The 24,627-nt window shown below is 50.3% G+C and overlaps 1 protein-coding gene and 1 pseudogene across 1 annotated transcript; one reads left to right on the top strand and one right to left on the bottom strand.

Moving 5' to 3' along the window:
* Positions 1-173: 173 nt before the first annotated feature.
* LOC138102498 (immunoglobulin superfamily member 1-like) lies at positions 174-16,071 on the top strand. Its single transcript, XM_069000194.1, has 8 exons — positions 174-309; positions 5,651-5,689; positions 6,391-6,693; positions 7,369-7,668; positions 9,119-9,424; positions 11,972-12,274; positions 13,568-13,675; positions 15,594-16,071. Exons 1-8 carry the CDS (start codon positions 174-176, stop codon positions 15,671-15,673), a joined length of 1,575 nt encoding a protein of 524 aa, XP_068856295.1. The 3' UTR covers positions 15,674-16,071.
* A 5,578-nt stretch (positions 16,072-21,649) lies between these two features.
* LOC138102480 (zinc finger protein 850-like) overlaps positions 21,650-24,627 on the bottom strand; it is a 289,839-nt pseudogene continuing 286,861 nt past the window's right edge.

Below are 24,627 nucleotides of genomic sequence, written 5' to 3'. Positions count from 1 at the left end.
CCTCTCCCCACCCCCAAACCTCCCAAATTCCCATTTTTCCCCCCCCCAAAATTCCCTCGGGATCCTCCCAACCCCTCCCCCAACCTCAGGGTCCAACCCCGAATGTCCCCAAATGTCGCAAGAGCCACCCTTGAGTCACCTCCCGGCCGTGGCGTCACCGGGCGCGGCCGGCGATGGGGATTGCGCCACTTTTCCATCGGATTTGGGGCCGCTTCCTCTTTTTCCGAGAGTTTCGGGGTCACGTGAGGGGAGGGGACGGGGACGGCCGGGGACCAGCCATGGAGCTCCGGAGCTTCGTCCCGGTCCTCGGTGAGGCCTCCTCGTCCTCCTCCTCTTCTGCCTCTTTGCCCAGTTTTCCCCTTTTCCCCCCCATTTCCGTGCCCTTCATCCCAACTCATCCTCTTCCTCCTCCATCCCTTTTTTCCCAGTTTTCCCCTTTTCCCCCCCATTTCCGTGCCCTTCATCCCAACTCCTCCTCTTCCTCCTCCATCCCCATTTTTGGCCCCCATTTTTCCCTTTTTTCTCCCCATTTCCGTGCCCTTCATCCCAACTCCTCCTCTTCCTCCTCCATCCCTTTTTTACCCAATTTTCCCTTTTTCTCTCCCAGTTTCCGTGCCCTTCATCCCAACTCCTCCCGTCCCACTCATCCTCTTCTTCCTCCTCCTCTTCCTCCTCCATCCCCTTTTACCCAATTTCCCCCTTTTTTCCTCATTCTCTGCCCATTTTCCCAACTCCTCCTCTTCCTCCTCTATCCCCATTTTTTTGGCCCCCAATTTCCCCTTTTCCCCCCCATTTCTGTGCCCTTCATCCCAACTTCTCCTCTTCCTCCTCTTCCTCCTCTATCAGTTTTTTCACCCAATTTTCCCCTTTTTCCCCCATTTCTGTGCCCTTCATCCCAGCTCCTCCCATCATCCTCATCCTCTTCCTCCTCCCGTCCCCCTCCTCCTCTTCCTCCTCCATCCCCATTTTTGGCCCCCATTTTTCCCTTTTTTCTCCCCATTTCCGTGCCCTTCATCCCAACTCCTCCTCTTCCTCCTCCATCCCTTTTTTACCCAATTTTCCCTTTTTCTCTTCCAATTTCCGTGCCCTTCATCCCAACTCCTCCCGTCCAACTCATCCTCTTCTTCTTCCTCCTCTTCCTCCTCCTCTTCCTCCTCCATCCCCTTTTACCCAATTTCCCCCTTTTTTCCTCATTCCCTGCCCATTTTCCCAACTCCTCCTCTTCCTCCTCTATCCCCATTTTTTTGGGCCCCCAATTTCCCCTTTTCCCCCCCATTTCTATGCCCTTCATCCCGACTCCTCCTCTTCCTCCTCTTCCTCCTCTATCAGTTTTTTCACCCAATTTTCCCCTTTTTCCCCCATTTCCGTGCCCTTCATCCCAATTCCTGCAGTCCTCCTCATCCTTTTCCTCCTCTTCCCCCTCCTCTTCCTCCTCCATCCCCATTTTTGGCCCCCATTTTTCCCTTTTTTCTCCCCATTTCCGTGCCCTTCATCCCAACTCCTCCCATCCTCTTCCTCCTCTTCCTCCTCCATCCCTTTTTTCCCAATTTTCCCCCTTTTTCCCCCCATTTCTGTGCCCTTCATCCCAACTCCTCCTCTTCCTCCTCCATCCCTTTTTTACCCAATTTTCCCTTTTTCTCTCCCAGTTTCCGTGCCCTTCATCCCAACTCCTCCCGTCCCACTCATCCTCTTCTTCCTCCTCCTCTTCCTCCTCCATCCCCTTTTACCCAATTTCCCCCTTTTTTCCTCATTCTCTGCCCATTTTCCCAACTCCTCCTCTTCCTCCTCTATCCCCATTTTTTTGGCCCCCAATTTCCCCTTTTCCCCCCCATTTCTGTGCCCTTCATCCCAACTCCTGCCATCCTCCTCATCCTCTTCCCCCCATCCTCTTCCTCCTCCCCTTCCTTCTCCATCCCTTTTTTCCCAATTTTCCCCCTTTTCCCCCCATTTCCGTGCCCTTCATTCCAACTCCTGCCATCCTCCTCATCCTCTTCCTCCTCTTCCCCCTCCTCCTCTTCCTCCTCTTCCTCCTCCATCCCCATTTTTGGCCCCCAATTTTCCCCCCCATTTTTGTGCCCTTCATCCCAACTCCTCTCGTCGTCCTCATCCTCTTCCTTCTCCTCTTCCTCCTCTTCCTCCTCTTCCTCCTCTTCCTCCTCTTCCTCCTCTTCCTCCTCTTCCTCCTCCATCCCCATTTTTGGCCCCCAATTTTCCCTTTTTTCTCCCCATTTCCGTGCCCTTCATCCCAACTCCTCCTGTCCCCCTCCTCTTCCTCCTCCTCCTCTTCCTCCTCTTCCTCCTCTATCCCCATTTTTGTCCCCCAATTTTCCCTTTTTTCTCCCAATTTCCTTGCCCTTCATCCCAACTCCTCCTCTTCCTCCTCCATCCCTTTTTTCCCCAATTTTCCCCCTTTCCCCCCATTTCCGTGCCCTTCATCCCCACTCCTCATCCTCTTCCTCCTCCTCTTCCTCCTCCATCCCTTTTTTCCCATTTTCCCATTTTTTCCCGATTTTCCCTTTTTTCCCCCCATTTCCGTGCCCTTCATCCCAACTCCTCCTGTCCCCCTCCTCTTCCTCCTCCTCCTCTTCCTCCTCCTCCTCTTCCTCCTCTATCCCCATTTTTGGCCCCCAATTTTCCCTTTTTTCTCCCAATTTCCTTGCCCTTCATCCCAACTCCTCCTCTTCCTCCTCCATCCCTTTTTTCCCAATTTTTCCCCATTTTTTCCCATTTTTCCCCATTTTCCCTTTTCTCCCCCATTTCCGTGCCCTTCATCCCAACTCCTCCTCTTCCTCCTCCTCCATTTTCCTCCATTTTTTCCCCAATTCTCTTTTATTTTCCCCTAAACCCTCATTTTTTAACTCTTTTCTTGCCATTGTTTTGCCTTTTCCCCCATTTTTTCCCTCGTTTTCCCCCCATTCCTTTCACTTTTCCCCATATTTTGCTTTTCCCCCATTTTTTTTCCCTTTTTCCCACTTTTTTTTCTTTTTTTCCCCCATTTCCTCCTTTTTAAAATCCCCTCGGAGCCATTTTGGGGCTTTTCCTTTTTCTTGGACTTTTTCCTTCTTTTTATTTGAAAATTTCATTCAATTTCTTTTTCTTTTTCATTTCCTTTTATTTGAAAATTTCTTTTTAATTTTAAAATTTCTTTCTATTTTTAATTTTGTTTCACTTTAAAATCCATTTTTAATTTATTGTCATTTTGTAATTCTTCTTATTTTGGATTTCCTCTTAATTTCTTTTTATTTTAAAATTTATTTTATTTTAAAATTTCTTTTAATATTTAATTTTTTTTAAAAATTTCCTTTTTCTTTTTAATTTCTTTTAAATTTCCTTTTATTTTAAATTTCCTTTAATTTTTCTTTTTTCTTTTTAATTTCTTTTTAATTTCTATAATTTTTAATTTCCTTTTATTTTTAATTTCTTTGTCACTTTTTCTTTATTTTTTAAATTTCATTTTATTCTAAATTTCATTTTAATTTTTAATTGCTCATCATTGAAAATTTATTTTTAAAAAATTCTTTTTATTTTAAATTTCTTTTATTTTTAATTTCCTTTTATTTTTAACTGTCATTTTAAACTTCTTTTATTTTTAAATTTCTGTTAAATTTTAATTCCTTTTATTTTTAAATTTTATTTTGTTTTTAATTTCCTTTTATTTTTAATTTCTCATCATTTTAAAATTTTTTAATGTTTAAATTTCTTTTTATTTTTAATTTCGTTTTATTTTAAATTCATTTTTAATTTTCAATTTCTTTTAGTTTTTAATTTAGTTTTGAAAATTCTTTTTATTTTCTTTAAAAATTTTTATTTAAAAATTTCTTTTCCTTTAAAATTTCTTTTATTTGTTAATTTGCTTTAATTTTGAATTTTCAATTTCTTTTCTTTTAATTTTCTTTTATTTTAAAATTTCTCTTAAATTTTAATTTTTTTTTATTTTTTAATTTTTAATTTTTAAATTTATTTTTTATTTTTGATTTCTCATATTTTAAAATTTCTTTTAATGTTTAAATGTCTTTATTTTTAAATTTCCTTTTAATTTGAATTTATTTTTAATTTTCAATTTCCTTCATTATTCAATTTAATTTTGAACCTATTTTTTAATTTTAAATTTCTTTTTGCTTTTAATTTCCTTTTATTTTTAATTTATTTTTAATTTTTATTTTAAAATTTCTTTCCTTTAAAAATTTCTTTTATTTTTAATTTCCTTTAATTTTTAATTTTTAAGTTTTAATTTCTTGTCATTTTTAATTTTTCTAATTTTTAAATTTCTTTTATTTTTCAATTTCTTTAAAATTTTTTTTAATTTTTAATTTTTTTTAATTTTACTTTCTTTTTATTTTTAATTTCTTTTTAATTTTTAATTTCTTTTTAATTTTTAATTTCTTGTCATTTTGAACGTCTTATACTTTTAAAATTTCTTTTTATTTTAAATTTCCTTTTATTTTAAATTTCTTTTAAATTTTTATTTTAAAATTTCTTTCCTTTAAAATTTTCTTTTATTTTTAAATTGCCTTTAGTTTTTAATTTATTGTCATTTTTAATGCCTCTGATTTTTAAATTTCTTTTATTTTTCAATTTCTTTAAATTTTTTTTAATTTTTGGATTTCTTTCATTTTTAATTTCTTTTCATTTTAAATTTCCTTTTATTTTTAATTTCCTTTTATTTTTAATTTCTTTTTAATTTTAAATTTCTTGTCATTTTCAATTTCTTTGACTTTTAAAATTTCTTTTTATTTTTAATTTCCTTTTATTTAAAATTTCTTTTAAACTTTCTTTTATTTTTTAATATCCTTTAATTTTTAATTTTTTTTCATTTTTAATTCCTCCGATTTTTAAATTTCTTTTATTTTTCAATTTCTTTTAAAATTTTTTTAATTTTAAAATTTCTTTTATTTTTAATTTCTTTTAATTTTTAATTTCTTGTCATTTTCAATTTCTCTTAAAATTTCTTTTATTTCTTCATTTCCTTTGGTTTTATTTCCTTTTCTTCAAATTTCTTTTACATTTCCTTTTTAAATTTTTTAAAATTTCCATTGTAAATTTTATTTCGAATTTTTAATGTTTAATTAATTTTTAATTTCTTTAAAATTTCTCTTTATTTTCAATTTAATTTTTTTAACTTGATTTTTAATTTCGTTTCCCTGTTTAATTCCCCTTTTCCCACCTTTTCCTTTTTCCCTTTCTTTTCCCATCCCCATTTTTCTTTTTTTACCCTTTTAAATTTTCCTTTTTTCCCCTTTTTCCTCTCATTTTCCATTTCTTCTTTTCCAGGTAATTTTTTCTTCGAATTTCTCTTTTTCCCCCCCAGTTTTCCTCCTTCTTTTTTTTCTCTTTCCATTTTTTCCCAATTTCCTCCTTTTTCATTTAATTTTCTTTTACTTTTCATTTCCTCGCAATTTCCCTTTTCCCTCCCATTTTTCCCTATTTATTAATTAATAAATAATTTGATTGATTTCCTTTTTATTCCCAATTTTTCCGTTTCCCTTTTTCCTCCCATTTCCCCTTTTTTTTATAATTTCTTCTCTTTTATCTCAATTTCCCCTTCACATTTTCCCCTTTTCCCCCCCCATTCTTTCCCTTCCTTTCTCCCATTTTTCCTCCTTTTCCCCATTTTTTTTTTCACTTTTCCCATTTTTTTCCTCTTTTCCAGCCTCTCTTCCGATCCTTTTCCCATCGGTGACACCTGCAGGTAACACAAATTTCCCACAAAAATCGGGATTTTGGGAAAAACTGGGTGCTTCCTCTCCATCTTCTCCATTTCCACCTCCAAAATGTGGAATTTTGGGCCATTTTTAGGCCTTTCCGGACCCAATCCAAACCCCAAAATCTTCCCGGGCTTGGTGGCACCTCCAGGACCATCCAGGTGGTTCCAAACATCTTCTGGCCGCCAAAAATTGGGATTTGGGGAAAAACTGGGTGATTCCTCTCCATTTTCTCCACCCCCACCTCCAAAATGTGGAATTTTGGGCCATTTTTTGGCTTTTTTGGGCCCAATCCAAGCCCAGCCCAAGCAGGGTCATGGTGGCACCTCCAGGACCATCCAGGTGGTTCCAAACCTCTTCCAGACAGCAAAAATTGGGATTTTGGTAAAAATTGGGTGGTTCCTCTCCATCTTCTCCATCTTCTCCATTTCCACCTCCTCCAACTCCCAAAATGTGGCATTTTTGGGCCATTTTTAGGCTTTTTTGGGCCCAATCCAAGCCCAGCCCAGCAGGGTCATGGTGGCACCTCCAGGACCCTCTCGGTGGTTCCAAACCTCCTCCAGACACCAAAAAAATTGGGATTTTGGGAAAACCTGGGTGCTTCCTCACCATCTTCTCCATTCCCACCTCCAAAACATTGGATTTTTGGGCCATTTTTAGGCTTTTTTGGACCCTTTTTCCTCCCCAGACCTCCCTCCCCCCGCCCCCAACATCTCGGTGACGCCGGCAAAGCTGCGGTTCCTCATCGGCGACACCGTGTCCATCATCTGCACCGCGCCGGGGAGCAAGGACAGGATCCAAGGGTTCCGCTTTTCCGGGACGGCCGGTTGGGCCACGGACTTCCGGTCATCCAAGAGGACCTTTGTCCACACCTTCAACGTCACCGGCCCGCGGGACGGCGGCTTCCACACCTGCTCCTACACCGTCTTCCGGCCATCCCACGGCCCCACCCAGTCCCTGAACAGCCAGGCCGTGGTCATCAACGTCCAAGGTTTGGGGACACCTCGGGTGTCACCTCCCCGCCTTGGGGTTTTGAGGGTTTTGTCTCCAAATTCGTCCCTGTTGACCAAAAATGTTGGCTTTGGTCCAATGGGGGTGTTTTTATCCCAAAATTTGTCCCCGTTGAGGTCCAACGTTGACTGTTTCACCCAACTGGGCATTTTTATCCCAAAATTCATCCCTGTTGACCAAATTGTGGGGTTTTGGTCCGACGGGGGTGTTTTTATCCCAAATTCATCCATGTTGTGGCCCAACATTGACTTTTCCACCCAATGGGGGCGTTTTTATCCCAAAATTTGTCTCTATTGAGGTCCAAACTCGACTTTCCCGTGCAACGTTGACTTTTCCACCCAATTGGGCATTTTTATCCCAAATTCATCTCTGTTGAGCTCCAACATTGACTTTTCCACCCAATTGGGCATTTTTATCCCAAATTCATCTCTGTTGAGCTCCAACGTTGACTTTTCCATCCAATTGGGCATTTTTATCCCAAAATTCATCCCCGTTGATGTCCAACGTTGACTTTTCCATCCAATTGGGCATTTTTATCCCAAAATTCATCCCCGTTGATGTCCAACGTTGACTTTTCTCCCCAATGGGGCGTTTTTATCCCAAATTCATCCCAACTGAGGTCCCATGTTGACTTTGGGTCTTCTTCTCCCACCAGATCGTCCAACCCAACCCAACTTGACGGTGACACCTTCCAGTGTCACCGTTGAAGGGCAGCCCCTTGTCTTCTTCTGCGTGGCCCCACCGGGCGATGCCGAGAGGAGATTTGGGCTCTTCCAGGAGGAACTCAAGGTCACGGATGGGATCCAAGAAGATTCCGGAGGCGCCGGCATCCGGCTGCGGGTGGAGAAGAGTGGCCTGAACCAGACCGGGAATTTCAGCTGCCGCTACGAGGAGATGACTGAGGGACGTTGGATCGAGTCCTACCCCAGTGACTCCATCCAGGTCATCGTCAAAGGTGATTTTGGGGATAAATCCGTGTTTTCCAGGCACGGGGATGGGCATGGAGCAACCTCAGGGTTGGGTTTGGAGGAGGTTGAGGAGATGCGAAAGTTGGGTCATGGTTGGGTTTGGTTGGGCAGTGGTTGGGTCATGGTTGGGTCATGGTTAGGTCATGGTTGGGCCACGGTTGGGTCATGGTTGGGCCATGGTTGGGCCATGGTTAGACAATGGTGGGGTCATGGTTGGGTTTAGTTGGGTCAATGTTGGGTCATGGTTGGACCATGGTTTGGTCATGGTTGGGTCATGGTTGGGCCATGGTTGAGGTCATGGTTGGACCACAGTTGGGTCATGGTTAGACAATGGTTGGGTCATGATTGGGCCATGGTTGGGTCATGATTGGCCATGGTTGGGCCATGGTTGGGCTGTGGTTGTGTTTGGTTGGGTCATGGTTGGGCCATGGTTACACAATGGTGGGGTCATGGTTGGGTTTGGTTGGGTCAATGTTGGGCCATGGTTGGGTCACGATTGGCCATGGTTGGGTCATGGTTGGGCCATGGTTGGACAATGGTTGGGTCATGATTGGCCATGGTTGGGTCATGGTTGGGCCATGGTTGGGCTGTGGTTGTGTTTGGTTGGGTCATGGTTGGGCCATGGTTACACAATGGTGGGGTCATGGTTGGGTTTGGTTGGGTCAATGTTGGGCCATGGTTGGGTCACGATTGGCCATGGTTGGGTCATGGTTGGGCCATGGTTGGACAATGGTTGGGTCATGATTGGCCATGGTTGGGTCATGATTGGGCCATGGTTGGACAATGGTTGGGTCATGATTGGGCCATGGTTGGGCCATGGTTGGGCCATGTTTGGGTCATGACCCCAAAACTCCTGAATGTCCAAAATTGAGGATTTCAAGGTATTTTCCTGACTTTTGTTGGGAAGCTCTGCCCGCGTGCCCAAGATTGAGGATTTCAAGGGGTTTTCCCAATTTTTCCAAAATACTGAAGTTTTTGGGGGCCATTTTTAGCCCTTTTTGGACCCAATCCAAGCCCAACCCAAGCAGGGTCATGGTGGCACCTCCAGGACCCTCTGGGTGGTTCCAACACTCCTTCCGCCACCAAAAATTTGGGATTTTGGTAAAAATTAGGTGGTTCTTCTCCATCTTCTCCATTTCCACCTCCAAATCATTGAATTTTGGGGCCATTTTTAGGCCATTTTGACCCAAACCAAGCCCAACCCAAGCAAGGTCATTGTGGAACCTCCGGGACCATTCAGCTGGTCCCCAACCTTCGCCAGATGACAAAAATGGGGATTTTGAGGAAAATTTGGGTGGTTCTTCTCCATCTTCTTCATTTCCCCCTCCAAAACATCAAATTTTCCAGCCCTTTTAAAGCCTTTTTAGACCCAACCCAAACAGAAAGGAAAATTGACGGTTCCAAGGGTTTTTTCCCAATTTTTCCCCCCTGCCCCAGATCCGTGTCCTCCCCCACACCTGTCCGTGGAGCCGTCCTCGGGCGTGGTGGCCGTGGGTCACTGGCTCCGCCTGACCTGCGCCGCACCCCGGGACGACTTCCGGCGGCGCTTCCGCTTCTTCCGGGACGGGGCCGAGGTGACATTGGGCACCGGCGACACCAGGGACACCGGGGATGGCGCCGAGCTGCTCTTCCCACAGATTTCCCAGGAACTCGCCGGGAATTTCAGCTGCCGAGTGGAGGAGGAGGTGGGCGGGGCCTGGGTGGAGGCCCCGCCCAGCCGGGGCGTGGTCGTGGTGGTCAGGGGTATGTGGGGACTTTGGGGAGAAAAGTGGATTTGGGGAAAAGGGACAGCGGACGGTTCGGGGGGGAGGGGTACGGGCGCCATCTTGGGAGGGGAGGTTCGGGCACTGAGATTCATCGGCGTGGCCACGACCACACCATTGGCCACGCCCTCCCAACTGACCACTCCCACCCCAATGACCGCACCCCAACATTGACTACGCCTCTCCCATTGACCACACCCATCCCAATGGCCACACCCCACTGACCACCCCATTGACCACACCCCAATGCCCACACCCCCATTGACCACACTGACCCCACTGACCACCCCCATTGACCACACCCCACTGACAACCTCCTACTGACCACCTCCTACTGACCACCCCCATTGACCACACCCCACTGACCACCTCCTACTGACCACCCCATTGACCACACTCCATGGACCACCCTCAATGACCACACCCCAATTGACCACACTGACCCCACTGACCACCTCTTACTGACCACCTCCTACTGACCACCCCCATTGACCACACCTCATTGACCACCTCCTACTGACCACCCCATTGACCACAATCAATGACCACACCCCAATGCCCACACACCCATTGACCACACTCAATGACCACACTCCCATTGACCACAGCCACCCCAATGACCACACCCCCATACTGACCAAACCCATCCTATTGACCACACCCCCATTGACCACACCTCACTGACCACCTCCTACTGACCACCCCATTGACCACAATGGCCACATCCCAATGCCCTCACACCCACTGACCACTCATTAACTACACCTCACTGACCACATCCTCCCTAATGACCACACCCCCCTTGACCACATCCCAATTGACCACACCCCCTTATTGCCACACTCTTACTGACCACACCCTCAATGCCCATTCCCCCACTGACCACCCATATTGACTACCCCACTGACCACGCCCCCTATGACCACCCCCATTTGCCACATCCCCTTGGACCACCCCAATGACCACATCCATTGACCACACCTCCATACTGACCACGTGCAGCCCAATGACCACTCTCCCATATTGTCCACACCCTCCCTAATGACCACGTGCAGCCCAATGACCACACCCCTATTGACCACTCTCAATGCCCACACCTCCATTGACCACACTGTAATGACCACACCCACCCCATTGACCACATCCCACTGGCCACACCCCCATTGACCACACCCCCACTGTCCACACCCACCCCAATGACCACACCCCTTGCATTGACCACACCCACTGACCACCCCCCACTGGCCACACCCTTCCCGTGTCCCCCAGGCCCTCCCTCCCAGCCCGTCCTCCTCCCCTTTTACCACATCCAGACCTGAGTGACCACACCCCTCCCATTGACCACCCCCTTACACTGACCATCTCCACCCCAACGACCACCACCATTAACCACACCCATTGACCACATCCCATTGACCTCTCCCACTGACCACTCCCTCAATGACCACACCCCAATGACCACACCCCTCCCATTCACCACACCCCACTGACCACCCCCATTGACCACACCCCAAGCCCACACTCCACTGACCACCGCCACTGACCACCCAGATTGACCACACCCCACTGACCACCCCCACTGACCACCCTACAATGACCACGCCCCACTCCATTGCCCATGCCCACAAAATGACCACGCCCCACCCCATTGCGCACACCCAACCCAATGACCACACCCATTGAAATGACACCTATCTCAATGGCCACACCCCCACTGACCACAGCCACCCAAATGACCACAGCCTCGTGACCACACCCCTTTAATTGCCACACCCTCACTGACCACACCCACCCCCAAACCAGCACCCCACTCATTGACCACACCCCAATGACCACACCCCTTTATTACCACACCCTCGCTGACCACACTGTCCATAATGACCACACCCACCCCAATGGCCACACCCCTCCCCTTGACCACACCCCCAACTGACCCCACCCCAATGACCACACCCCTTTATTACCACACCCTCGCTGACCACACTGTCCATAGTGACCACACCCACCCCAATGGCCACACCCCTCCCTTTGACCACACCCCCAACTGACCACACCCCAATGACCACACCCCCATTGACCACACCCCCCTGGCCACACCCCTCCCATTGGCCACTCCCTTGCCATTGATCACAGTGACCCCAATGACCACCACACCCGCTCTCAATGACCTCACCCTCACTGACCACGCCCACCCCAATGGCCACACCCCAACTGACCACAGCCCAATGACCACACCCCCTTTATTACCCACCCTCAACTGACCACACCCTCCTTAATGACCGCACCCACCCCAATGACCACACCCCTCCCATTGACCACACCCCACTGACCACACCCCATATTGACCTCACCCACCCCACTGACCACACCCCACTGATTTACCACACCCCACTGACCACCCCCGCTGACCACACCCCACTGACCACACCCCACTGACCACCCCTGCTGACCACCCCCACTGACCACACCCCACTGACCACACCCCACTGACCACCCCCACTGACCACCCCCTTCCCGTGTCCCCCAGGCCCTCCCTCTCAGCCCGTCCTCCTCCTCTCCCCTCCCTCGGACCCTCCGGATGGCTCCGAATCCCAAATTTCCCTCACCTGCCTCGTCCCCTCCCCCTCCGGCCACGCCCGGCGCCGCTTTCGCTTCTACCACGACGGCTCCGAGACCACCACGAGCCTCCTGGCCGAAATCTCCATCCCTGTCCCCTCTCCGGCCACGGCCGGAACCGGACACTTCAGCTGCCAGTACGAGGAGGAGCTGGACGGCCGCTGGGTGCTGTCCCCACCCAGCGCCCCCGTCACCGTCCCCGCCCCCGCCCCCGGTGAGGCCCTAAATTGGGGTGCGGGACCTCGAGGAGGTCAAAAATGGGGGGAAATGGAGAATTTTGGGGTGGGGTAATGAGGCCAGAATTGGGGTCAGGATTGGGGTGTCCAGAATTCGGGGTCAGCACGAGGGGTTGGGGGGATTTTAGGGGGGTTTTTGGGTATTGCTTGACCCAGGGGGAGTTTTGGGGGGTTTTTGGTTCACCTGGGGGGGGGTTGGGATCTTTTGGGGGGATTTTGGGGGGATTTTCCGGGGTTTTGGTAAACGTGGTGGTTTTGTAGGGGGGCTTTGGGGTTTCTCAGTTCACCTTGGGGGTTTGGGTTTTTTTTGGGGGGGGTTTTGGTTGATCTTGGGGGTTTTTGGGGTGTGTTGGTTGACCTGGGAGGTTTTGGGATCTTTTGGGGGGATTTTGGTCAATGTGGGGGGGGAATTTTTTGGGATTTTCAGGGGTTTTGGTTTACCTGGGGGGGGGCTTTAGGGGTTTTGGGGTTTTTTGGGGGGGGAAGTATTGGTTGACCCATGGGGTTTGGGGGGGAAGTTGTGTTTTTTTGGGGGCTGTTGGCTGCCCCAGTGGTTTTGTGGGGGAACTTTGGGGATTTGGGGTTTTGGGGGGAATTTTTGGTTGATCTTGGGGGTTTGGGGGGGGTGTTGGTTGACATGGGGGTGTTTGAGGAGGTTTTTGAGGGTTTTTGGGGGGTGTTGGTTGACCTGGGGAAGTTTTTTTGTTTTTTAGGGGGGACGGTTGGGGCTTTTGGGGAGTTTTGGGTTTTTTGGGGGGCATTTCCTGAACTGGGTTTTGTTGGGTTTTTTGAGGGGCTTTGGGGTTTTTGGGTTTTTTTTTAGGGGGGCGGATTTGGTTGACCGGGGAATTTTTGGGGAATTTCTGGGAGTGTTTGATGAGCAGGGGTTTTTGGGGGGAGGTTTTTGGGTGGTGTTGGTTGACCTGGGGAATTTGGGGTTTTTTTTGGGGAGGTTTTTGGGGGTTTCGGGGGGTTCTGGGTTGATGCAGAAGGGTTTGAGGGGGGGATTTTTTGGGGTGTTTTGGGGTTTTCAGGGTTGACCCAGAGGTGTTTTGGGGATCTTTGTTGACCTGGGCGGTTTTGGGGGGGTGTTGGTTTACCTGGGGAGGATTTTGGGGGGAGTTTTTGGTTTTGGGGCGTACTTGCTCATCCAGGGGTTTTTTGGGGTGGTTTTGGGGTATTTTCTGACCATGGGGGTTTTTTTGGAGTGGTTTCGTGGGGTCTTTGGGATATTTGCTGACCCAAATTTTTTTTTGGGGGGGGTTTCTCAGCCCCAGATCAGTTTGGGCTCCTCCCATTGGTCATCGGCATCGTCGTAGGCGTGGCCGTGCTGCTCCTGGGGCTCCTATTGGCTGCTTGGCTGTGCTGGAGGAGGAGGGGTCAGTGGGGGGAGGGGAGGATTTTGACCCCAAATCATCCCCAAATTTCCCATTTCAAAATCCGATATTGACCCTTTTTGCCCCCAAATTTCCCATTTCAACCCCAAAATTGTCCATTTTAACCCAAAATTGGCCCTTTGCCCCAAAATCGCCCATTTTGACCCTGAAATGCCCATTTTGACCCCAGTTTCTCCATTATAATCCAAAATTTGACCCTTTTGCCCCCCAAATCGTCCATTTTGACCCCAAAATTGTCCCCAAATTCCCCATTTTACTCCAGAATTGACCCTTTTGTCCCCAAATTCCCCATTTTGACCCCATATTGCTTCCAAATTGTCCATTTTTACCTCTAAATTTTTCCATTTTAGTCCGAACTTTGGCGCTTTCGTTCCCAAATTGTCCATTTTGACCCAAAGGTCTCCATTTGAGTCCCAAAATCGATCCTTTTTCCCCCAAATTGCCCATTTTGATCCCAAATTTTCCCCAAATCGCCCATTGTGACCCCAAAATTGTCCTCTTTAGTCCAAAAATGGATTCTTTTGCCCCCAAATTGCCCATTTTTACATCAAAATTGTCCATTTTACTCCAAAATTGCCCATTTTTCCCCCAAATTGCTAATTTTGACCCCCAAATCATCCATTTTGACCCAAGTTTGTCCATTTTATCCCAGAATTTGCCCCAAAATTACCCCTAAATTGTCCATTTTTACCCCAAAATTGTTTTACTCCAACATTGACCCTTTTGCCCCCAAAATTGCCCATTTTGACCCCCAAATTGCCCCTCAAAGTGCCAATTTTAACCCAAATTTCTCCATTTCAGTCCAAAAATTGACTCTCTTGCCCCCAAATCGCCCACTTGGACACCAAATTTCCCATTTTGAGCCCAAATTTCCCCCAAATCTCCTGTTTTAACCCTGGAGTTGGTCATTTTGACCCCCAAATCACCCATTTTGACCCCAAAAATGCCCCCAAATCCCCAATTCTGACCCCAAATTCCCCATTTCAGCCCAAAAATTGACTCTTTTATCCCCAATTCGCCCATTTTAACCCAAATTTGTCCATTTAACCCCAAAATTGACCCTTTTGCCCTGAAAGCGCCCATTTTGACCGTCCAATCGAGCCCTTTGGTCCAAAAATTGACCATTTTGCCCCAAATTTAAACTCCAGTTTGTCCATTTTACCCCAAAATTGGCCATTTTCCCCCCAAATTGTCCTTTCCTGTCCCCCAATTGCCACTTTGACCCTCAAATTCCCAAATTTCTCACCAAAAAAGTCTCTCTTGCCCTAAAATGCCCCTTTTAACACTGAAATTCAGCTCTTCTCACCCCAAATTTCTCATTTTTTGGCTAAAATCACCCATTTAGCCCCAAACGTTGCTCCTTTGTCCTCAAATCGCCCATTTCAATCCCAAATTCCCCATTTTCATCCCCAAATCGCCCATTTTGATCCCAAAATTCCCCATTTCCCCCCAAATCGCCACTTTTCCCCCACAAATTCCCATTTTCACCCCAATTTTTCCCACTTTCCTCCCCACCCAAAACCTTCCCCCTCTAAACTCCCAATTTTCAGCCCCAAATCGCCCCAAAATTGCCTTTCTTTGCCCTCAAATCGCCCACTTTTACCCCAAATTCTCTATTTTGAGCCTAAAATCTCCTTTTTGCCCCAGAATCTCCCATTTTACTCCAAAATCACCCATTCTGCCCCAAAATTTCCCCTTTCCCCCCAAACTTGTCTCATTTTGTCTCCACACCACCTCAGCTCGACGCCGAAATCGCCCAATTTAACCCCAAAATCTCCTTTTTCCCCCCTAAAAATCCTCAATGCGCTCCAAATTTGTTTCTTTCCCCCAAAACTTCCTGTGTTTTTTCTCCAAAATGGATCTTTTTGCCCCCAAATCTTCCATTTTCTGCCCCATCCAGGTGGTTCCCGCTGGCGGGGGCTGCGCCCCGGGGACGACACCGGGGCCTTCCCCATGGGGGACGTCGAAGTGGCCACCTGAGCCTGGCCACGCCCACCAAGATGGCCGCCGCTGCCGCCGAGACCACGCCCCCAAAATGGCCGAATCCACGCCCCCAAGGTGGCCAAAACCACGCCCCCAAGGTGGCCAAAACCACACCCCCAAAATGGCCAAAACCACGCCCCCAAGGTGGCCAAAACCACACCCCCAAAATGGCCAAAACCACACCCCAAGGTGGCCACCAGCACAAAAGACACGCCTACAAAATGGCGCCGAGACCACGCCCCAAGATGGCCGCCAGAATAAAGGACACGCCCCAAATATGGCTGACAAGATGGCGGCGGTGGGCGGGGCCGGGCCAAGGCAGCCAATGAGGATTGGTGGAGCCTGGCGGCGCCGTGTACTGATTGGTCGATTCTGGGCTGTGTGTGGATTATGCAAATGAGATGCTAATGAGGGGGTGCAAATGGTCTCTGCAGGGGGTCCTGGGGAGCTTGGGGGTATTTATGCAAAGGAGATGCTAATGAAGGGTGTGGGAGAGTCTCTGGATGGGTTTTGAGGAGTTATGGAAATGAGATGCTAATGAGGGGCACGGGATGGTTTCTTGAGGGGCCTGGGTGGATTTGGGGGCTATCAAGGCACGTTTATGCAAATTCGATGCAAATTAGGGGCACAGGGAGGGTCTCTGGGGGTGTTTTGTGGAGATTTAGGGGAAATTAAGGAGTTCTTATGCAAATGAGATGCTAATGAGGGGCTGCAGTCTCTGCAGGAGTCCTGGGGCATTTGGGGGGTGTTTATGCAAATGAGATGCTAATGAGGGGCATGGGTAGGTTTCTTGAGGGGTCCCGGGGGGATTTGGGGGCTATCAAGGTCTGTTTATGCAAATTAGATGCAAATGAGGGGCACAGGGAGGGTCTCTGGGGGTGTTTCGGGGGAAATTAAGGGTTTCTTGTGCAAATGAGATGCTAATGAGGGGCGTGGTCAGGACGGGGTCAGGTTTGGGGGAGGGGGGAGGAGGGAGGATCCGGGATCCGCCAGGTCTGGGATGGACAGGAGCCGGGATGATCCGGAACTGGAATCTCCGGGATCCGGGATGGATGGGCCGGGATGATCCGGAACTGGAATCTCCGGGATCTGGGATGGATGGGCTGGGATGATCCGGAACTGGAATCTCCGGGATCCCGGATGGATGGGGCGGGATGATCCGGAACTGGAATCTCCGGGATCCAGGATGGATGGGGCGGGATGATCCGGAACTGGGATCTCCAGGATCCGGGATTGGCCGGGTCTGGGATGGATGGGGACCAGGATGATACGGAACTGGAATCTCCGGGATCTGGGATGGATGGGCATCGGGATGATCCGGAACTGGAATCTCTGGGATCTGGGATCTGATGGGTCTGGGATGGACGGGCACCGGGATGATCTGGAACTGGAATCTCCAAGATCCAGGATGGATGGGGGCTGGGATGATCTGGAACTGGAATCTCCAGGATCCGGGATGGACGGGCACTGGGATGATCCGGAACTGGAATCTCCGGGATCCGGGATCGGCCGGGTCTGGGATGGACGGGGGCGGGGTGATCCGGAACTGGAATCTCGCACATCCAGGATCTGCCGGGTCTGGGATGAATGGGGTCTGGGATGATCCGGACCCAGAATCTCCGGGATCTGGGATCTGCCAGGTCTGGGATCTGCTGGAACTGGGATGGACGGGGACTGGGATCTGCTGGGCTTGGGATCTGCTGGAACTGGGATCTGCTGGGCTTGGGATCTGCTGGAACTGGGATCTGCTGGGTCTGGCATGATCTGGAACTGGAATCTTTTAGATCTGGGATCTCCTGGATCTGGGATCTGCCGGGGTTGGGATCTGCTGTACTTGGGATCTGCTGGGTCGGGATTAGATCCGGGATCTGCTGGGGTTGGGATCTGCCGGGGTTGGGATCTGCCGGGTCAGGGATCAGATCTGGGATCTTCCAGGTTGGGATCAGATCCAGGGTCTGCCGGGGTTGGGATCTTCTGGGTCAGGGATCAGATCTGGGGTCTGCTGGGTCAGGGATCAGATCCAGGATCTGCCAGGGTTGGGATCTGCTGAGTGAGTCAGGGATCAGATCCAGGATCTGCTGGGGTTGGGATCTGCCGGGATTGGGATCTGCCGGGTCAGGGATCAGATCTGGGATCTTCTGGGTTGGGATCAGATCCAGGATCTGCTGGGGTTGGGATCTGCTGGGTTGGGACCAGATCCAAGATCTGCCGGGGTTGGGATGAGCAGCTGCTGGGGTGATCCGGAACTGGGATCTCTGGGATCTGGGATCTGCTGGACCTGGGGCAGTCGCTCTGTGGGGATCCGGAACTGGGATCTGCTGGGTCAGGGAGGTGCAGGGCTGGGACCCGCTGGGGTCTGGAGGGGTGGGACTGGGATCCGCCAGCCCTGGGATCTCTGGGATCCGGGACCTGCTGGGATTGAGAGATGCAGAGGCGGGATCTGCTGGGGCTGGGATCTGCTGGGTTTGGGATCTACAGGAGTTGAGAACGGTGGCTCTGGGATCTGCTGGACCTGGGATCCGCTGGCAGCTTTGGTCTGGGAGCAACCCCTGGATATTGGGAATTTGGGAGGTGGAATCCCAGTTTTGGCCACGGGCACCTTGTTGAGAAGGACGGGATTTTTCCATGTGCAAGAAAAGCACAAATTCCAGGTGTTTGGGAAGAAGATGAGAGGTGGCCGCCATGGGCGAGGGGAGCCAGACCTGTCTCTCATGGCAGCTTTGGCCTGGGAGCCATCCAGGGAAATCCGGAAATTTGGGGGTGGATTCTTTTAGAGGGGGGGGAGGTCCCGGGTGCAGGGGAACCAGCTGGAGACACGAACGCCAATATGATTTGAGCATCGTGCTCCAGTTTTATTGTTTACTTACACCAAGTTATACTTTGCAAAGGTCACGCCCCTTTCCCATGAGAAAGCCTCTAAGCAGTGGGGGAGCTGACCAGTGTATACCCTTTGCCAAGGCTGTTCAAGGCTGCCGGCTAGCAGGCGCCTTGCAAGCCTATCTTCAGCCTGAGGCCCCGTCAGGGTTGCTTCTGCAACAACCCTGGGGTGCCCAAGCTCTCCTGGGGTATCATATGCCCCCATTCCACAAGGAATTCCTCTACATATCCTTTGTTTTCTTTTTGGGCAATCCAGGCCTGGTCGATGATTTTTCGCAGCCCAACTTTAAGGCAAGAAAAAATACACCCAAGTACTATTAAGCCTAATCTAACTACAAATAGCAATTGGCAGCCTTTTACTTCTAAGGTACGCAGCCATCCGGTGATACTCAGACCCTTAAGCCCATTTCCAATAGGGTTGTCATTCTCCCAAAGCTTGTGCAGGCCCCTCTGGAGGTCAGAGAGGTGCTTGTGAATTGAGACAGAGTGGTCAGAAAGATTCATACAGCACATTCTCTGGAACTTTTCATCGCTGCGGCCGTGAGCTAGTAGTAGAAAATCAATGGCTACTTGATTTTGTAATACTGCATGTCTAACACTAGTAACATCTGTGCTTAGCTCATTAAGCATCTGCAAAGTTATGTTTAGCTCATCCCTCACCCAGCAAGCAAGTTTATGCAAAATAGCGTCAGCCTTGGCTGCTGAAGCACCAGGTACAAACATAGATGCTTGCCAAATTATACTACGATTCCAAAAGACGGGATCTTCATTCCTTTTACGTTTGAGCTCATGGATTGAACGCTGCACCTTGCTTTTAGTGCGGTGGGTGATATTTAAGAGTCGATGCAGGCCTGGATGGAACAGAGTGAGTTTCCCTAAGTAGCACGGTCCTCCATGTGGGCTGGCTGGAACCCCATTCCGCGCGCGGTCACCGCATATTAAGAACGTACCACTGGGGAGGCGTTTCAGGGCTTGACCCGCGAGGTTGATTCGGTTGTAAATTGCTTCGGACTCGTGGTTTCTCAGAAACCAGTCTGCAAGAGGGTCGACAGTGGCCCAAAGGCGCCTATTAACATTTAATTGACGGGTAGCGGGAGGCTCGAATGTCATGTAACCATCCCCAGTTTGGTTTGTGGAACCCAGTAGATCTAACTCTTCTGGTGTTCCCATGGTGACATTGATGCTTATCAAGAATGCACCTTGCCAGCAGGCAGGCTGCTGCGCAGGCTTGAGTCCGGTCAGCCCTGAACACTTGCCATTGTTTGTGCCGTTCCCTATCAGGGAGCTGCTGTTTAGCATCCCTCGGAAGTCTTGCGGGTTAAAATGTGGGACCCCGATTAAACAGGTGCAAAATGGGTCCCCTGGCGTGGCCAGGCTCAGACACATGGAGCCTTGCCCCATTAAATCAGCTAGGGTGACCCACATGTTTTGTCTCTTCCGGATTGCTGTCAACATTGCGCGGGACCCGGTTAGGATGCTTACGAGAAGCAAACCTCTCCGAATGTTTGCATTACGGACAACTCCACTCCATCTCCGTCACAATGGATCAGTCCTCGCCGTCAGGGCTGACGGAGGCGATGGCTGCACCTCCTCTCGCAGGAAGGGAGGGGCCGTAGGCACTGTGCTCGGTTCTCCCGACGGGAACGCAGGAGTTCTGGTGGCTCTCTTGACCGGTGGGTGCACAGGACGCCATGGTGCTGATGGTGTGGTTTCGCAAGCCTTAGACTCCAGCGCGTCCTGACGTGTAGGCAATTCAGCAAGCTTCTTGATTACTTCATGCATCATCTCTCGGTGGTTCTCCTCCTCTTGAGGCTGACCCCCGGCAGCCCTGGCTGGCTCTGGCTCTGTGGGTGACAAAGCCGTAGAGGCTGCTTCACCGTCGGACGATGATCCGCTGTCCGGCAGAGGGGAGTGGTGCGGTGCCATTTGCGGCCGGGAGCTAGGACTGCTCGTTTCTCCTCTGCTCCACCCCCAGGGTCGGGAGCCTGCGCTTCCACCTTTGCAGCCATTTCTCCCTCAGACTTTGGAGGGGTAACTTCACCTCGTCGGTACCATTAATGAAGCGACACTCAGACTTTACCACGTGCTGGAAGAGCCCTGTGTATGCAGGACACAGGTCAGGGGGTGCCCCCCCAGCAGCCCCAAGCACCCCACAGCAAGCCAAGAGCTCAGGGGGCCACCCCAGATCCCCACTCCACAACCCCTTGCTCCACGGCCGCCATGGGACCTTCCTTCCTGCAGTCCCACCCTCATTTCCACCCTTTTTCTCTTTTCTCCCCTCCTTTCCTATCAATCCCCAGCTGCCAGCCCCAGCCCCCATCAGTTTGGGGGTCCCAGTCCCCCCTTTTAACCCTTTCCCAACCCTTTTCACACAATCCTCCCAATCCCCACCCCCCTCCTGCCCAGTTTTGAGATCCCATCCTTCCATTCCCCAATTTCTAAGCTTTTCCACGCCTCTCCCATCATCCCCCAGTCCTCATCCACCTTCCCATTCTTGCTTTAGGGGGTCCCACTCCTTGGCTCACCTCAGAGCTCCATGCCTGTGGCCAGGGGGGCTCCCAGAACCACCAGTGCCACCAGTATGGCCCCAGCTGCCCCAACCCCAGCTCTGGGCAGGTGCTGAAACCTCCCCTCTCTCCCTTAATTCTGCTCCCGGGGGGCACTGGAGGAGAGGGGGGCCCAGGTGGGGAGGTCTTTGTGCAGCAGATCTGCCTGGCACCTGGGCAGTCATCAGCGAGAAAAGCTCAGAGTGGCTCAAAATTGTTTAGTGACTTCTTTGGTTGGCTGAGGAAAGGCCCAGGAGCTGAGATAAGGACCAGGAGAGCTCCTGCCCTGATCACCAGCACGGAAAAACAGACCCAGTCTGGGGACAGGGATTGCATTTCTTAGCAATGAAATCAGAGCACGAGAATGAGAAGGGAAATAAATCTCTCAAACATCTTCCCCCCACAATGGGGATCATCTGGAACAGGGGTCACCAGGTCTCTGCCCAACGGGGGTCACTCTGGATCACCCCACAGGGATCCTCTGCTGCGAGATGAAGTTGGAGCAGTGCACAAAGCTTTTCCTGCACTCGGGGCACTCGCAGGGCTTCCCTTACTGGTGGGACCGTTGGTGTCTGGTCAAGTGAGAGCTCTGGCTGAAGCTCTTCCCACACTCGGGACACTCGTAGGGCCTCTCCCCAGTGTGGATCCTCTGGTGGCAGCTAAGACTATATCTCTGCCTGAAGCTCTTCCCACACTCGGGACACTCGTAGGGCCTCTCGCCGGTGTGGATGCCTTTGTGCCTGATGAGGTGGGAGTTGCTCTTGAAGCCCTTCCCGCAGTCGGGGCAGCGGAAGGGCCTCTCATCTGTGTGAATCCGCTGGTGCAGGAGAACTCTGGAGCTGGTCTGAAACGTCTTCCCACATTCGCCACACTCGTAGGGCCTCTCGCCAGTGTGGATCTTCTGGTGGTGAATCAGGCTGGAGCTCTGTCTGAAGCTCTTCCCACATTCCCCACACACATAGAGCCGTTCCCCAGTATGAATCAACCGGTGTTGGATCAGGTTGGAGCTCTGTCTGAAGCTCTGCCCACATTCCCCACACACGTAGGGCCGTTCCCCAGTATGGATCAACTGGTGGTGGATCAGGTTGGTGCTCCGGCTGAAGCTCTTCGCATATTCCAAGCACTTGTAGCGTTTCTCCCTAGCGTGACGCTGCTCATGGACCACCACGTCTGAATGCTGGCTGGATCTCTGGCCACCTTCCTGGCACAGGGTGGGTCTTTCCTCCTCACAACTCCCTGGGCTGCGTTTGCAGCCCCTCCTCCTGCACGATCTCCGGTGGTTTTCCTCCCCGTTGGATTCCTGCACTGTGGAGCTGCTCAAAACGGCCTCTTCCACCAGGTGTTGCCGTGGGGATTTGTCCTCCCTGGGCTCCATCCTCAGCTCCTTGTCTGGGGAGGAAGGACAAGGAGACGATGGGATTTGCCTCCGTGCCAGAGGGAAGGGGAAGGAGATCCCCCCAGTCCATCCCCGGCAGGATGGCATCGGCAGCGGGGTTGTCCTGCAGCCGGGGGTGATGCTGGGCTGGGAGATGGAGCAGGAGAGAGGGGGAAAGGGGCAGGGACTTCCTCCTCACCTGTCTGGGTGTCCCGGGGCATCTTCCTCTTTCTCACAGCCTCCTCCTCCATCTGGCCAAGGTTTGGGAGTGGGAAATCCTGGTTTGGAGGGAAAAACAAGGTGTGAGAGTGTTGGCTTAGGGGTTGCTCCCGCCCATGTCCTTCTCTAGAAGTCACCGGGCATATCATGACTGTAAAATCCTCTCAAACACCGTGCTGGTTTAACTGGCACGAGAAATAAACCCCACTGATCTGCCCCAAGAGAGATGAAGGTGGGAGTTACAATTCACCAAAGAGATGACAAGAAATACCATGATACAGCTGTAACCCACAAAGGCTGAGTATAACCAGGCACCCTGGGACAAGAGCAGAACGGTGGTGGTTAGTTCCTGTGCTGAGCACCACCTGGTCCCGCTGCATGCAAAGCAAAAGGAAAGAAAACAAAACCTGTTGGTTGCAGTGGTAGACACACTGTCCTGTCCAAGTGATGGGTGCAGTCTTGTCGACAGCAGTGGCCACAGTCCTGTTGGAGTTCTGCTCCTGCCCTGGATCTGCTGAGTGTTGCCAGAAGGCCTCAAACCCAGATTTTATATGCTCAGGTTCAGGTGGGAATGCTCAGCCCCTCCCCCAGGGTGGGCAGTTTCACAATGGAATGATGTCATCCTGGGAGTCATGGGATATTTTGGGAGCCCTGATGGTCTCAGTCCTTGCAGCTGCCCATTGTGCTGGGGCCATTCAGTCCATGATGGCCCATCAGCAGAGGTGAGCCCTCAGGCTGGGTGGGACTGTGCTGCTGCTGCTACCCCCGAGGGAGTTATCACAGCTGAGTCATTGGTGTGCAGAAAAAGAAACACTGCCCTGCCTCCCAGGGTTTGCCTCTCCTTCCTTATCTCATTTAACAGCCAGCTCCTCATAGCCTGAGGGGTCGGGGGTGCACTGGGCAGCTTCCTGCAAAGGACCCATCATGAACAGCTCATCAGAAATGAGATAAGGGGAGTGGAATGCACAGTTTGGTCCCACCCACAGAGGGCTAAAGTGGCACCCTGCTCCTGTCAGCAGCACAGGCTGGCAGGGAGATGGCATTGTAAGGTCTTGCTCCACTTGGCTTTCAGCCCACTAACCCACGGGCAGGGTCCCTTCCCACCCCAATCCTTCTGGGCTTCTGGCAGGGACTCGCTTCCCTTTCCTTCCTCCCTCTGCTTCCAGCTGGGAATGTGCTGGGAAATGTCCAGCAAAGCAGCCTTTGCTGTCTGCTCTGGGAGCCCACCCAGCTGCTGCACCTTGTCCCCTGGCCATGCACAGCTCCCGTGGGAGGCACGGCAGGACCAGCACCATGCGAGCCTCGGGAATGCCCCTCTGGCATCCACGGCACACCCTCCAGGCATCTGGAATTCCAGTTCCCAGCAAGGAGAAAATGTTCCTGCCCTTGAAGGCAAAGCTCTCAGGAAGGAGCCAAAAGCCAAGTGCAGCAAGATCTTCCAGTGACATTTCACTGCCAGCCTTCATCACCTCATCCATGGTTGTTTTAGCTGGTGGATTGGGAACAAAATCAGGGACGGGCCTTTGGTGGGAGCTGCCCTGGCTCCAGAGAGACACTGAGAGACAAACAGAGCAGGCAAAGAAAGGCAGAAGGGAAAGGAGAACACAAATACAATCAGCTGAGAAGGTGGCACTCTGGAAACCAGACCAGAACTGACTGAAAATGAACGAGACAGAAAGAAAGAATTTGGAATTGTGATTTCCTATCAAAATACAATTTCCTGCCTTTCTCACAAACCTCCTCCTGCTGTCATTCAGCAGGGCTTTCACAAAGTGCTCTGCTGGGAGTGGATGTTCCAGGCTGCAGACACAAGGAAACCTGGAATGGGCTTCTTCCTGCTCCTGGGGAGTTTGACATCCTCAGCCGAGGAGATGAGGAGGCAGCAGAAGAAAAGGGCAGCTGGGCTTCACCCTTCCACAGGAATAAGAGGGGGA

Source organism: Aphelocoma coerulescens, unplaced genomic scaffold (genome assembly GCF_041296385.1).
Source record: "Aphelocoma coerulescens isolate FSJ_1873_10779 unplaced genomic scaffold, UR_Acoe_1.0 HiC_scaffold_77, whole genome shotgun sequence".
Lineage (NCBI taxonomy): Eukaryota > Metazoa > Chordata > Aves > Passeriformes > Corvidae > Aphelocoma > Aphelocoma coerulescens.
This window is presented reverse-complemented; position numbering and strand designations above follow the sequence as displayed.